The 15,297-nt window shown below is 42.6% G+C and overlaps 1 protein-coding gene across 1 annotated transcript in view; it reads left to right on the top strand.

Moving 5' to 3' along the window:
• Window positions 1-15,297, top strand: part of ARHGEF28 (Rho guanine nucleotide exchange factor 28) — a 311,363-nt gene that overhangs the window by 124,406 nt on the left and 171,660 nt on the right. The window contains exons 3-4 of the mRNA XM_086699008.1: window positions 3,970-4,117; window positions 7,247-7,540. Of these exons, the coding sequence (XP_086555134.1) occupies window positions 3,970-4,117; window positions 7,247-7,540 (442 nt within the window). The remainder of the gene's footprint in view (window positions 1-3,969; window positions 4,118-7,246; window positions 7,541-15,297) is intronic.

Genomic DNA, 15,297 nt, shown 5'->3' with positions numbered 1-15,297 from the left:
CAGATGCACTTTAAAATAAGCTCACTTCATTTGAAAAATTAAGTTTGGGTTTTGACTACTGCACGTTAAATTTTTGGGTTTACTTGGGGAGATATTTTTGCCTGTTAAGCCTCTTACTGTGTCCACAATTTTCAGTGAAATGAGTGTGTGTTGTTTTTAAACTTGGGATAGAGTGAGCTGGCAGAAAGGTGACGACACATGTTCAGCATTTCTCCCTAGAAGCACAGCGATTCGGATAGTGATGTAGACGAATTCACTTGGGAAAGCTTAAAGTTTTAATTGCCCAAAACAAAGTATGAAATGACTCCAAGTGGGGAAACGATGGAGGCACACGGGAATTCTGTAAGTTGGAATTTATCTTTTCCATTAATAAAATCAATGATCCTTTAAGAAAAAGAGCAGGTTTTCGGTGGCCACAGTGGTTAGAAAGACCCCAGTCTGACCCCCAAATCGTCCCTGGGTGCTGATTATTTACACTGTACTTGTTTTTCAGAACATTTTCTGAAACCTCTTTTTCCTGTTGTGTGTCGCTTCATCCGAATCTCCTTCGAACTCTAACTTTCCCGAATGAAAATGTTCATGTTCTTTAGTATTCATATTTCCTTTTTCTGGCGTCTTCTCCTGCCAACCCTCCATCCCATTCTATCCCACTGGGCTTCTCTCTTAGTTTCTGCATCACCCCCTTCCCTCCTCCTCCCATAATACTTTCTGTGTCTTTCTGGTCTCCTTGTGATAAGCGAATAAGAGGGCTGCTTTCATCCCATTCTATCCCATTCTATCCCAGTGGGCTTCTCTCTTAGTTTCTGCATCACCCCCTTCCCTCCTCCTCCCATAATACTTTCTGTGTCTTTCTGGTCTCCTTGTGATAAGCGAATAAGAGGGCTGCTTTCATCCCATTCTATCCCATTCTATCCCAGTGGGCTTCTCTCTTAGTTTCTGCATCACCCCCTTCCCTCCTCCTCCCATAATACTTTCTGTGTCTTTCTGGTCTCCTTGTGATAAGCGAATAAGAGGGCTGCTTTCATTGCTGAGTGGTATTCTTCGTGCTAAGACTCTGGGCATCTCTCTTTAATGGATAGGTCTTATTTCTGGCCTGTTGTTGTTTATCTTCTTGCATCAATGTAGAGCATGGTGTGGTCTCAAAAGGAAGGCATACCTGAATTGTAAAACTGTTCTGTTCGGGGGTGAATTGCTTTGGAAAGGGTTGCAGCTAAACTCCTTTATAAATTGTGGGTGGTCCTTGTTCACCCAACCAAATAAAATAGTAATGTGATGGTTGTTTTGGCCAGATCCAGATTAGATATCCTTTTGATCTATGGAAAACTTTGATTTGCTTATACAATTTGTTTTCTTTATCAAAAAAAAAAAAAAAAAAAAAAAAAAAAAAGACCAGTCAGGTCAGATTCTGTTCACAGACAATTAACAGTCTCTTGAGCAACCAGGAACATGACTAACACAAGCTGTCCTTCCTTTTTTAGGAAATGGAATTTCATCGAAGTTTCCTCTCTGTCATGTCAGACATTTGTTACTGTTTTTTTACTTTTCAGATCCTCTTCCTGAACTTTTTTGGAAGCTGTTGTATGGTGCATTTTTCTTGGTGTGTTACTTTCTATTGACGATATTTGTGTATGTTTGCACACGCTCACATGCAGAGAAAGGACAATCCAAAATTATAAACTCGTGTTTTTTTCCATGAAACCACAATTTGTGTTTATACCAATTCATAATTAATGATAATATTTCAGGGGCACCTGGGTGGCTCAGTTGGTTAAGTGTCCAACTATGGGTCAAGTCATGATCTAGTGGTTCATGGGTTCGAGCCCTGCGCTGGGCTCTGTGCTGACAGTTCAGAGCCTGGAGTCTGCTTCGGATTCTGTGTCTTCTACTCTCACTGTTCCTCCCCTACTCCCGCTCTGTCTCTCAAAAATAAATAAAGATTAAAATTAGAAAAAAAGATGTTTTTTTTTTTAACATTTATTCATTAAAAAAATTTTTTTTTAACATTTATTTACTTTTGAGACAGAGAGAGACAGAGCATGAACGGGGGAGGGTCAGAGAGAGAGGGAGACACAGAATCCGAAACAGGCTCCAGGCTCTGAGCGGTCAGCACAGAGCCTGATGCGGGGCTCGAACTCACGGACCGTGAGATCATGACCTGAGCCGAAGTTGGACGCTCAACCGACTGAGCCACCCAGGCGCCCCCATTTATTCATTTTTGAGAGTGAGAGAGACAGAGCATGAGCAGGGGAGGGGCAGAGAGAGAGAGAGAGAGACACAGAATCTGAAGCAGGCTCCAGGCTCCGAGCTGTCAGCACAGGGCCCGATGCGGGGCTTGAACTCATGGACCTCGAGATCCTGACCTGAGCCGAAGTCAGATGCTCAACCGACTGAGCCACCCAGGGACCCCAGATAATGTTTCATGTGTGTGATGGATTATAAACTGCCAGGAAAACAGCCGTTTTATTTTTAAAGTTTAGATGAAATATCCATGTGATTATTGGAGAAAGGAGTTATGCACTGATTTTGTTTCTGCTACTGATTGGCATAGTTCTTGATATCCTACAGAATATAGTGCTGAGACCCATCAAAGGCAAACAGATGTTAAGGAGACTGTGTAGAATTTCCTCTGTTTCCTTTCCTCCCCTATCACGGGGGGAGGAACTTGCCAAGAGCGGGTTTGTTTTTGTTGGGCAAGCACACAAAAGCCCAGATGCTTCTCTGCACTGGGCCAAGCTCTGGAGGCCCTCCAAAGTGGGGGACCCTTTCCACCTCCTAGTTTCCATTATGCTGCCACTCCCATGGGCTGGGTGGAATGTACCATCTCTCTGGAGGACTCTCTTTGTATTGTTTGCGTGTGTGTGTGTGTGTGTGTGTGTGTGTGTGTGTGTGTTTGTGTTTGTGTGGAGGGAGTGTCCTGAATCCTCAGAGTCTTCAAGCATCCCAAGATGGTCTGGCAATCTTGTCCATCACTGCCTCCCCCTCGGTTGTAGCAGAGCTGATCTAGTCCCTCCACATAGCCTCTGGATGATGACATACCGAAGAGTCCTCACCTGCTGCCTGCTTCCTTGGCATACCTTCCTTCCTTGGAGTGTGCCTCTGGGACCCAAAGGCAGCTCCTCTCCTTTGGACCGGGGTACTTAGCAGGCTTTGGGCCAACCAGAAGCTCTCAGGAGAAAGTGTAAGGCCAGGCCGGATGAGAAAGAGGACCTGGAATTCCCTCAGAGAAGACAAATAGCACTTGGAAACGGCACAACAAGTGTGGGAGCATGTGGTGCAATTTATTTGGCAAAGTTCGTGAGTGTTTAAAGTTCTTACCACCTACTGTGATCCACTCTAGGGTAAGGCAGTAACTAACAATAATTGTTTTGAGGGGCACCTGGGTGGCTCGGTCGGTTGAGTGTCGGACTTCGACTCAGGTCATGATCTCACCGTTCCCGAGTTCAAGCCCCGCGTCGGGCTCTGTGCTGACAAATCGGAGCCTGGAGCCTGCTTTGGATTCTGTGTTTCCCTCTCTCTCTGCCCCTCCCCCTCTCGCATAAAATAAATACATGCTAAAAAAAATTAAAAAAAATAATTGTTTTGAACCTTTGTACTATGGTAGTATATTAGGAACAGAAAAAAAAATTAAATAGAATCAATGATGTTTCTTAGGTAGGAAATAAAGGACAACAAAGTTGAATCACATTTCTATAGCTAGTAAATTTTAAAAGATTTCTTCCCTATGCTTTGGACTTCTTCAGGTTTAAAAACAGAACAAACCAGCTCTGACACGCATACTTTAATATATCAGAAAGGACCTGTCATTGAAAGTATTTGTTATTGGAAATGAGGATTTGTGATGTTTGAGTCTCAGCCACGTGAAATGAACATTAACAATGCTGTTTGGGACCCCAGCCCTTTTGACTGTGTGTTTTTTTTAGAGCCAGGGCAAAAAAGTGTGACGATGCCTCAACTTAACTCATTTTTTAGGGGCAGATGACCATCTATGCAAAGTTTGGCAAAAATGTTTATCTTCCTGAAGATGCCGAATTTTACTTTATTTATGATGGATCTCATCAGAGACACATCGTGATTGCACGGCGCACTGAGGATAATGTTCTCCAATCCAGCGTTCCAGGTGAGGTATAATCTTCACTCTGCATTTGAGAATTCTGTCTGGAAGCCTCTTTCCTCCAGGGACATACGCTGGGAAGAGGACCAAGAGGAGCAAGTAAACAGTGCTCCAAGTGGGATGGGTTTGGGTGAGAGGTGGAGAGAGGGTGGGGTAGGGGAGGGGACAGAGCCCATGAGAAGGCACACAGTGGGGGTTATCCCGCTCAGGTTCTTCCAGCTCTGTCAGCCTTGCCTTCGACTGAGCAGACCCACCCTGCTGGCCACACCCAACTTTCACAGTGGGCTCTGCTTTGGGTATAGTTGAATGGAGGACTCCCTGTATCTTAGGATCACCTCCTATTGTCCTACGGCCTACGGTCAGGGTGGCTCAGGCAGACCTGAGACGTGACCAGTAGGTTTTCATTCTCCCTGCCTACTTTGCCTGCACTGAGTCTGGTAGCTCTAGTGTCTGCCTGTCTCCCGCTTGCTCCTTTTGGTGTCTGGGGTTCCTTCCTTCCATGGCACTCTGTGTATCTAGACTTGTCTTTACCAGATCTCAGGCTCCATAACTTTGTCTTCCCACCACCCACATGTTCGTGTTCAGAAACTTGTCATTCTCCTACATGTCTTCTTTGATTACCGTGGTGACAAATGACAAGTTAATATTTCATGTTAGTGTTTGTTAAGAACTAATAGTTCTCAGATGCAGCTGTTTTTGAAATTTCATTGGAATGTGGGTTATGTATCTGAGACATCAAGTTGTAGCCACAGAGCGTAGTGAAGGTGTTATTATTTGCGGGGGGGGGGGGGGAGGATTTTGTTGTTTGGTTTATTGATGGATTGGTTTTCTTTAATGTAAATGCGTCTTTTAGGCCCTCTAAATTGCATTGTGGAGGGAACCTTCAGTTCTTTAATGGGTAAGTTGGCTTCAGTTTTAGAGGAAAGATACTTTTTTTTTAAAAAAAGTATTTCATATTTTTAGATAGAGATGGTGTGAATAGGGGAGAGGGAGAGACAGGAAGAATCTGAAGCAGGCTCTACATGGAGCATAGAGCCAGACATGGGGCTGGAATTGCAAGACCCTGGCATCATTGCCTGAACTGAAATAAAGAGACACTCATCTGATTGAGCCACCCAGGTGCCCCTAGAGAAAGGATATTTCTTTCTTTCTTTTTTTTTTTAATTTTTTTTTTAACATTTATTTATTTTTGAGAGCGTGCACAAGTGGGGGAATGGCAGAGAGAGAGGGAGACACAGAATCTGAAGCAGGTTCCAGGCTCTGAGCTGTCAGCACAGAGCCAGACATGGGGCTTGAACTCACAAACTGTGAGATCATGACCTGAGCCGAAGTCGGACGCTTAACCGACTGAGCCACCCAGGCGCCCCTAGAGGAAGGATATTTCTAAGTGCTTCTGCTGTGTATCTGTTACATGTGGGAAGAAGGTAGACAGTAAACATGCGAACAACCCATAGTGAGAATTGCAGAGAGGTGCGAAGGCCCTTCAGCCCTACCTCCGCCTGGTCATCAGATCAATCTGTTGTCGCATTCCTGATGCCATGGGCAATTTTAAGCACTTTTCTCTCTGGTCCAGTAACTTCCATCCTTAGAAGAAAAAAAGCCAACCCTCTTTAATGGCACAGAGTCACTTTGTCTCTTTCTCTTTAGCCTTTGTCTTTCTGCTTTGACTTTTACGTTGATGTCTTTACTGCCTTTTGCTTCCCCCCTCCTTGCTTGATTTTCTCTCAGGAAGCCTCTAGTGGGGGAAGAATGAAAATAACAAAAGTGCAATCCTAATATCAAAACTTCTGTCATTTTCTTTACTTGGACGCGTGGGTTAGCCTTCTTCCCCTTCCTTGTGTGTTAAAATCTTTTTGATGGTAGTGTCGCCTGTTTTGAAGTGAGAGGTCTTACCTTAGTTTTAACAGAATCCGTACAGGCAGTTGACAGTCCCTGCTTCTGAACCTTAAATGTCTGCTGTTGCAGCTTTCCCATGGTAGCTTCTCGGAAGTGTGTAGAGTAGATTTCTGTAGTATGTACTGGAAGCTTATCGTCTGGGGCGGGAGGGGGGGGGGTTGCTATTTGGTGCCCACACCAGTAGATCATTTTTAAAGAGGTGATGTGAAATGGCACTGGTTCTCACTTAGTAAACTGGGATGCTCTTGTTCCTGTGAAGGCTCCTATTAGCCATTGGCTTGGCTATGATTATAATAATCACAGAAGTTGGGTGGGACTAATTCCTGGAGCTTCTGTCAAGTGCAGCATAAAAATGGACCTGGAGAGTGGTTCACCCACCTTGACAAGATGAAGGGGGAGGATAAGGAGGGACAGGTGGCAGGATTTGATGACCACCCACAAGAGAAATACTAAGAGCACTTCCAAGAGACAGACGCTATTCTAAGAGGCGTCAGGAGTGGGGGGCAACGAACAACATACGTAAGTATTTCCGATGAGTTGTCTTCACTTACCCTAACTCGTAATTCGAAGGACCTCCGTGGAGCTACTTTATGAAACTATCATCTAAATAAATACCTAAAAATGGAAGAGTCAGGAGGAAGTGTCAGAGCAGGAAAGGGCCAAGGCCTTTAAAGTGACAAAGTTGAATGAAGTTTTTGGGGTAGGAGTACGAGGTGAAGGTGTGCCAAATAACAGTGTTGGATAATGGTAGGAGAATAAACACTGAAGTGCTCAGAGCTTAAAAAGGTTAGTTTTCTTTTTTTTTTTTTTTTCAACGTTTATTTATTTTTGGGACAGAGAGAGACAGAGCATGAATGGGGGAGGGGCAGAGAGAGAGGGAGACACAGAATCGGAAACAGGCTCCAGGCTCTGAGCCATCAGCCCAGAGCCCGACGCGGGGCTCGAACTCACGGACCGCGAGATCGTGACCTGGCTGAAGTCGGACGCTTAACCGACTGCGCCACCCAGGCGCCCCAAAAGGTTAGTTTTCAAATTGGGAGTTATAGAAAGAAAATGGAACTTGTTTTAATTTGGCCCACAAGCCCAGCAACGTTTAAAGATAACTGGCTTCATTTCCCTTCTGCCTTGCTGTCCTGGAGCACGTGGTCTGCTTGGGCAGTGCAATGAAACTAGTGACCCCTGACTGGGTGAGCACCTCACGTAGACTCTAGGTGAACTATTTCCTGTCTCGTTGTCCAGGCCATGGGCTTCAGGAGATGGTGATGGTGTCTGTGTGCCTCTGCTCAGAAGGTTACTCCCCGGTGATCATGGGCTCTGGCTCCGTGACCTACGTGGACAACATGGCCTGCAGGCTGGCTCGTTTGCTGGTCACCCAGGCTGATCGCCTCACGGCCGGCAGTCATCAGACCTTGCTGACTCCATTTGCCCTGACGGCGGGAGCTTTGCCTGCTTTGGATGAGGAGCTCGTGCTGGCTCTGACCCATCTGGAGATGCCTCTTGGGTGGACTGTCTTGGGAAATTATTCACTTGAAGGTGGGTCCTCACCAGAATATTCAGATGTCTTTTCTCGATGTGCCTTATAATTTGTTGTCTGTCTCTGTGGGTTGATTTTCCTGCCCGTTTTTTGACCTGATCCTCACTCTGATATGGCTGGATTCCTTGAGATCCTGGGGCACTCGTCTCTGGGCTGGTTGATGCTATTTTGGTTCTATTCGAGGCGGGGAAGAACTTTGCCTCAAAGAGGGAAGGACTGTTGCTTGGTGGTAGGGTCTTACACCAGTTCCTTTGGGCTATGGCTCTACTTCCCTTGGCATCTGTTCTTGCCATGAGCTTGCTGCACTATTTACAAGTAACTAGAGTCATCAGGCAAGGAATAATAGGCAGTCAGCTCTGAGCAACTGAGCTATGGGAGTATGGCCATGCAGGAAATAGAATCACTATGTTGACATCTTTAAAACACCAGTGTCACTGGGAGTATCCAGATGTTTGTGCTAACTTTTGGAGATATCTCTGGAATGGTTCCTGTTTATTGAAAGACTGTATAGACTCTTTTTTTTTTTTTTAATGTTTATTTTTAAGAGAGGTAAACGGTGAGCAGGGGAGGGGCAGAGAGAAGGGGGACTGAGGATCCGAAGCAGGCTCCATGCTGACAGCAGAGAGCCCAATGCGGGGCTCGAACTCATGAATTGTGAGATCATGCGTTATGTCAAAGTAACACGCTCAGCCGACAGAGCCACCCGGGTACCCCAAGTCTGAATAATTGGCTCTCAACACCAACCATCTGTGTGTGAACAAAGATGGGGGTTTTGTGTAAGTCCGTGCAAGGCATGAGGCTAAACTGTTCGACAGATGCTTCTTATGGTTATTACCAATCACAAAATTTTATTAGAAATAGATGTTGTTAGTGGCGCCTGGGTGGCTTACTCGGTTAGGCATCCGACTTCAGCTCAGGTCATGATCTTGTAGTTCACGAGTTTGAGGCCCATGTCGGGCTCTGCTGACAGCTCAGAGCCTGGAACCTGCTTCAGATTCTGTGTCTTCCTCTCTCTGTGCCTCTCCCCCACTCATTCTCATTCTCTCTCTCTCTCTCGAAAATAAATAAAACATTAAAACATTAAAAAGAAATAGATGTTCTATATTTTATTAAATACACATATACTGTTGTCTTTGTGTATTGCATGCTTTAGTAATGGCTGGATGATGCTGTTTTCAAGAGTTTCTGCTTCCTGATAACTTCTGATTACAGGTTGGTTTACATTTGATCATGGATAAGATGCAGTGCACTAATCTAGGTAAAGGGGTATGATTTTTGTAAACAGAATCATAAGGCCATTAGCCACAGAGAGGATCTCCATTTCTTTCTTTCCATCAGGGTTAAAGTAAAGCTCTCAGGGGGAAATTAAACATGTTTCTTACTCCTTAAGACCTTGGATGAGGTAAGTCACTATCCTAGTTCAGGGTTGAGCCATGTCTGACTCCTGTGTGCTGTACTTAGCTGTATGGTAGCTGATTGATATGTATGAAGGGGTGGATGCCGGGGGGAAGTAGGACTTATCTGTTCCCCTCACAATTATCTCCAAGGACCTACCAAATGGCTTGGAACATATCAAATGTTCAAGAAGTATTTGTTGTATGACTGAAGATTGTATTTTGGGACCTTGAAAAGAAAGTCACATCCTAGATGCCACTATTGTAATTCATACATATATGTGAAAAAATGTACATGTTTTATGGCTAAGGAACTTTATTTATATGTGTATATGTGTATGCATGTGTACATAAACATGTATATACACGAGTACATTCCTGTACATTCACACATACACATGTGAATTTACATATACATGTATATACATATATATTCATTTGTGTATATATGTGTTTTCTGGCTAAGGAACTTCATTTTCTTAAGCCTCCTGGCTTTTTAAATAAAGTCTAATATTGGAGGGTATTTTACTTCTTGGAAGGCAGATTCATTTTGGCAAAGGCATAAAGTTTTCATAATTTCTCACCAGTCACTACACTCGGGCACAAGTAAAGTGCCCCAAAGCCTCCAGGAGCAGCGATGCTGGTCAGAAGCAGGGCTCCTTCCCTAGCCCAGGGCCTCCCTCAGTATAGCAGCCTGGAGCCTGCAGTGGTTTAACTTGTGGTCCTGCAAGTGACAAATTGTTGAAGGTTAGGTTAATTGCACATGAATAACTTAAACTGTAAGAGCCTTCAAAATGGGATTCATGTTACCGCATGCTATATTTTCATCCAAACATTTAGGAATGAATTAAGATTTCCTAACCTTTCATCTGTGGATTGGCAGTAGTACATGCATACAATTTTCTGTGTTGGGGGTATATATATACTCAGTCATTTTGCTGATGTACATAGTAAAATAAGTTGGGAAAACACTAGGCTAATCCCCAAGTTGGCAGGGGTTCCCTTACAGCCATTTTTATTGCTATTTGGAAATGTATTCACATTCTCTAAGCTTCCCTTGGCCATGATCTTTGGTTTATCTGTATCTTTATAGTAGACAGAGTTATGTCACCAAGAGGTTCTCTCCTTTGCATGGTGAGATATAGATGGGGAAACAATTCTAGGGTCATAAAGAATCTATGTTTCGGAGCTGGGTTCAAATCCTGAGCCTGTTGCTTCCTGGCTATGAGAAATTCTGGGCAAGTTACTTCAGTTCTAATGTCATAGAGTTTTAATTTCTAAAATGAAGCATTGTAGTACCCACCTCATTGGCTTGTTACAACGATTAAATTAGATAATATATAGTGAATCTTGTATAACAGCGTCTGAACATATTACATTCTCGGTAGAATATGACTTTCATGTGTGAATGTGAATGGATTTCCATATGTAGAATATATTGTTTGTACATATGTAGGATGCAGATTATACTTGGTCTGGACAAATGAGGCTACAGACAAAGGATAAAATACAGGTATTGTAAACATTTCCTTGACAATTTCTGGGAACTTTTCTTGACTTTCTCTTGGAATAGTTGACACTGCTTGAGGTAACGTTGCCTGCAGCTTAGACTTCTAATGGAACTTCTCTATAGCATCACTGTTCAGGGATGGGTTTAACAACCCTTCTTCTTTTGGCTCATCTGAGTGGATGAATTCTCCTCCCCTGTCTTCAAGTTCAAGTTCACTGATCCCTTCTTCCCTTTGATCTTGTCTGTTGCTGAATGCCTATTAAATCTTTTGTTGTCTTCTTTTTTTCTGTTTTTTTTTTGTTTTTTTTTTTTTTTTTTTTTTTTTTTTATAGTAGGCTCCACATCCAGCATGGAGCCCAATGCAGGGGTTGAACTCACAACCCTGAGATCAAGACCTGAGTCAAGATCAAGAGTCAAATGCTTAATAAACTGAGCCACTTAGGTGCCCCTGCTGTTGAATCTTTTTATTGAATTTTCATTTCATTTGTTGTATTCTTGAGCTCTAGGATTTCTGGTTGGTACTGGTTTGTATTGTTGTTGTTGCTGTTGTTGAAATTAACACAATGTTCACATATTGCTCTCCTGACCTGGGAGAGCATCATTTTGACCATTATTTTGAACTCTCTATTGGATAAATCACTTCATTCCATTAAGGTTGGTTTCTGGGAATTTATCTTGTTTGGTTTGGAAACTATTCTCCTGTTTCTTCATTTTCTTTGACTCTCTTAGATGTAACAGACACCTGTCCCAGCCTTGACAGACCGGTCTCCTGTAGATGAAGTTCATTAATCAGTCTAGCCCAAGTTCCTGGTTGCCTCTCAAACATGAGTGATTTCCCAGGATGTTATCTTTGTTCTTAGCGGCTCCCGGTAGTTGACGTAGTGCTTAGGCCCATCAGTATCCTGAAAGGGAGGATCTCAGTCACCACCTAGATGCTGGCTGATTAGAAACCTGATGCTTAGGCCTAAGCTTGGAGAATATGCAGTCAAATGCCTTGCAGGGAAAGAATGGCAGGTGGGCATTTTTTGGTGGCTCTCTCTGAGCTGAACCCTGGGGGGATGGTTGCATCTAGTCCTTCTGTGTGCACCCATTAATAACGAATTTTTTTTATCCAGTGCAGTCTTCTGGGAGTCATGAATGCAAGCCACATTGGCTCTGAAAACTAGGCAATCTGGAGAGCTGTCCCTTGGGTGGCAGCTGTAAAACCTGGGGTGCCAGATGTGTGTACAAGTTGCTTCCAGAGAGATGCTGGTGACCTGGCTTTAATTTTCAAATGAACCCAAGCAAGATCATGGGGGGGAATTGCCCATTGGCTCCCTTGGGGTCCAGGGAGGATCACAGTCAGCTCCTAGATGCATGCTAATTGGAAAGTGGACCCTTTCGCAGCAGTTTATAAAGTATGCACTCAAATCCCTTCCAGGGAAAGACTGGGAGCTGTGTCTTTATGCCTGCTTCCTCTATGCTGAGCCCTGAGGGCATAGTTGTGCTGAGTGCTCTTCTGTTAAGAACTGTGTCTTTGTTTGCTACAGTCCTGTAGGACTCACGGATGCAAACCACATTGGCTTTCACAGCCAGGTGAAAGCTTTAAAAGTTGGGGTGCTAGATGTGACCCAGACCTTCCATTCCTTAGGGAGAAGCTGGGAGTTGGGGTTCCCCCTTGATTGTATTGTGTTTTGCCAAGGCTAGAATTCATGACGAGTGTGTCTCAGCCTTTTGTACCTCTTCCGATGTGGGTGTTTTCTCATGCACCCTGTGCATGGGAGTCATTCACTTAGTTCTTGGATTTCTCTCAAGGAATTACTGTGTGTGTAGCTTTACATTTGGTCCTTCCATGGGTGGAGGTGTGTCCTGTGTCAACAACTTGGTCCCTTGTTTCCAATTTAGTAGAGGTTTAATCTGAGCAGTTTAAATCTTTTACGTGCTCAATACATCTTTTCTTAAGGTATCTATTTTATTAGTGTTATTTGTCTTCAAGGTAGAAAAATAATAAACTAAGGAGCTGTGGCATAAGGCCTACTGAAGTTTATTGTGCGATAAGTGATAGTGGTGGCATCATTAGTTGGAAACAACTTTTTTTTCCTAGTAATTATTTCTCCTACCACTTACCCAGAAACAATATAAAGCTTCACCACTGGCACTTAAAAATTCTTTGGGTTTATTTATTTATTTATGTTTTTTTGCTGGATAAATGGATGTGCTGAATGAGAATTTACTTCTATAATGACTTCGTTTTGGAAGAATCTGATGGAAACCTTACTGGGAAGGATTACTGTATTTCTTTGCTTTTTGCACTTTGTAATCCCTCACTTTCTTGTCTTTTTAATCACTGAGTGTTATCTTGAAGGCCTCAGATCCTGGAGGAGGGCCAGTCTGAGCAGAGTGTTGTGTCTCGTAAAGAAAAGCAGAGACTTTTCTTGGCCCTGCTTCTTACCCATCAGTACTCACAGTGCAACTTTATCATATGTTCTAAGGAAGGAAATATCCCTCGTTTTATTTAATTTTGTGATATAAATAAAATTGAATTTCTATTTCATAAAATTAAACCTATTTCTTCCTGTGAAATAGCTTTCATGATAAAAGCTTTTGCAGGCTCTCAGGACCCTATATATGCAGTAAAACTTGGAGTATAGTCATATATATTCAATAAGATGCTACAGTTGATCTTTTTTGTTTGTTTTGGGTATTTTGCTTGGTGGGTTTTTGTTGTTTTGTTTTGTTCTTTTTATTGGACAGAGAGCTTTCCTCAGTGATTGGCATAATTTTGACAATTAGATTAACTGGGATAAAACCCTTGGTTTCTTTCTCTTGGTGCTCAGATAACTTGTGAGTTAGTCTTCCCTTCCTGCTCAACTGAATCATTTACTTCAGTTGTGTTCCCAGAAGCCTGACATGGCTGGAAAGCACCAACCTTGCCATCTCTAGTGAGAAGGCTACCATTTGAGTAAAGAGCCCAAAGGGACTGGAAATACTATCTTGGAAGACTGATGGCATTGCCTTTAGGAATATAATAGCTCCTATCCCAACCTATGGAATAAGTAGATGTTGTCTTGCTTAAGCTTTTTGATATAAGAAAAATAAGCCCACTCATGTTAAAAACAAACTCATGTCAAGATTCTCTCTCTCAGCATATATTTACATTTATAAACCAATATGTATGGGGCGCCTGGCTAGCTCAGTGTGGAGTGTGCGACTCTTGACCTCAAGGTTATGAGTTTGTGCCCCACATTGGGTGTGGAGATCGCTTAAAAGTAAAATCTTAAACAAAAAAAACAGGTATACCAATATATAGCAACAATTTCCAGATTCAAGACCTTTTTTTGCCAAAGTAAATTATTAGGAAAAGCGAATTTGGACTTTTCTGTAGTTCTCTAGGTAAAATAATTCATATGTTCAAAGGTTTCATTATAGGTACAAATTTTTAGTTATGGGAAAGATGGAACTCTTTATTATTCCAATTATGAAAACATAAAATCTTTTTTTCCAGTTTCATTGAGACAGAGTTGACATATAACACTGTGTAAATTTAAGGTGTACCATGTGTTTTGATTCATGTATGTATTACAAAGTGAGTACAGCTATAGCATTATGTAACAACTACATCCTGTTACATCATTACCATATCCTTTTTGTGGTGGGAACATCTGAGAAAAGTGATACCTTGAATCGAATCTGCAGGGCATACATTGTATAATTTTTGAATAAAAAAGGAAAATTCTGTCTGTTACGTTCTATCAAGTTTAAAGAGTCAAACTTTATTCTTGCCTTTATAGTTGATGACATGAAGAAAGTTCTAGGGAAAGCCAATTGAGTTTTTGAAACTTTTCTGCAGGGGTGTCTTGGATCTAAACACAACTGCTCTGTTCAGGGAACCAGCTTGTCTTTCTGGAGCCGTCCCCCCAAAAGTAATGGGTGGAACTGGTAATACCCACTGAAAGCAGCTTAGATAATTTATTAATTTAATTATTGATTTCGAAGATGAGAATCTTTGAGAATCCAGTAATTAAAGGAATGTGCTGGTTGCAGAGTGCATGTTGTAAGGGTAAGTCTAAGTACCAGTGGTCTGTGCAAAAACCAGTCACATTGTGGTTAATCTTGACTTACAGGAAAAGTAGAAGCCTTGTCAGGGACCATAAGTTTAATGGAGTGGTCATGCTCTTACGAAGAAGGATGGTTAGCGTGGTGCTCTGTTTTGTTAATAGGATCTTTGTAAGTTAGTTGGAGAATCTTTGTTTTTCTACACTTGACAACTAAGGAGGGGTAAAGGAAAAGAAACACAGAAGGCCCAAAGAACTTTGGAAGGAAGTTTATAAAAGTGTGGGTCATTCAGCAATGGTTAAAACATGTCTTGATTGTTTAGTGTACTTTAAGGGGTTTGTTTAAAGAGCAGTTTTATTTTAGGAAAAGCCATTAATTGAGAAATAAAGTTTCTTTTTTATTATTAAAAATTTTTTTTTAATGTTTATTTTTGAGAGACAGAGAGAGACAGAGTGTGAGTGGGTGAGGGGCAGAGAGAGAGGGAGACACAGAATCTGAAGCAGGTTCCAGGCTCTGAGCTGTCAGCACAGAGCCCGATGCGGGGCTCTAAGTCACAGACTATGAGATCATGACCTGAGCAAAGTCGGACGCTTAACCCACTGAGCCACCCAGGTGCCCCGAGAATTAAAGGTTCTTAACTAAAGACTCAGTGGAAAGTGTCACTTTTCTGTGACATCTACATCATGCTTGAAGCCACACACCCAGAATCCTCACCTTTCTAGGCAAGAGCAGAAGGAAACGTGTGGGCCAGCAATGTTTGACAAAGGAAAATATCTGTTGACCTTTCTTTGAATAGAGGAAAGAGAACTGTAACCAG

Source organism: Puma concolor, chromosome A1 (assembly GCF_028749965.1).
Source record: "Puma concolor isolate L17-30 chromosome A1, mPumCon1.1.hap2, whole genome shotgun sequence".
NCBI classification, from domain to species: domain Eukaryota; kingdom Metazoa; phylum Chordata; class Mammalia; order Carnivora; family Felidae; genus Puma; species Puma concolor.
The sequence above is the reverse complement of the archived record's forward strand: the minus strand, read 5'-3'. Positions and strand labels throughout refer to the sequence as shown.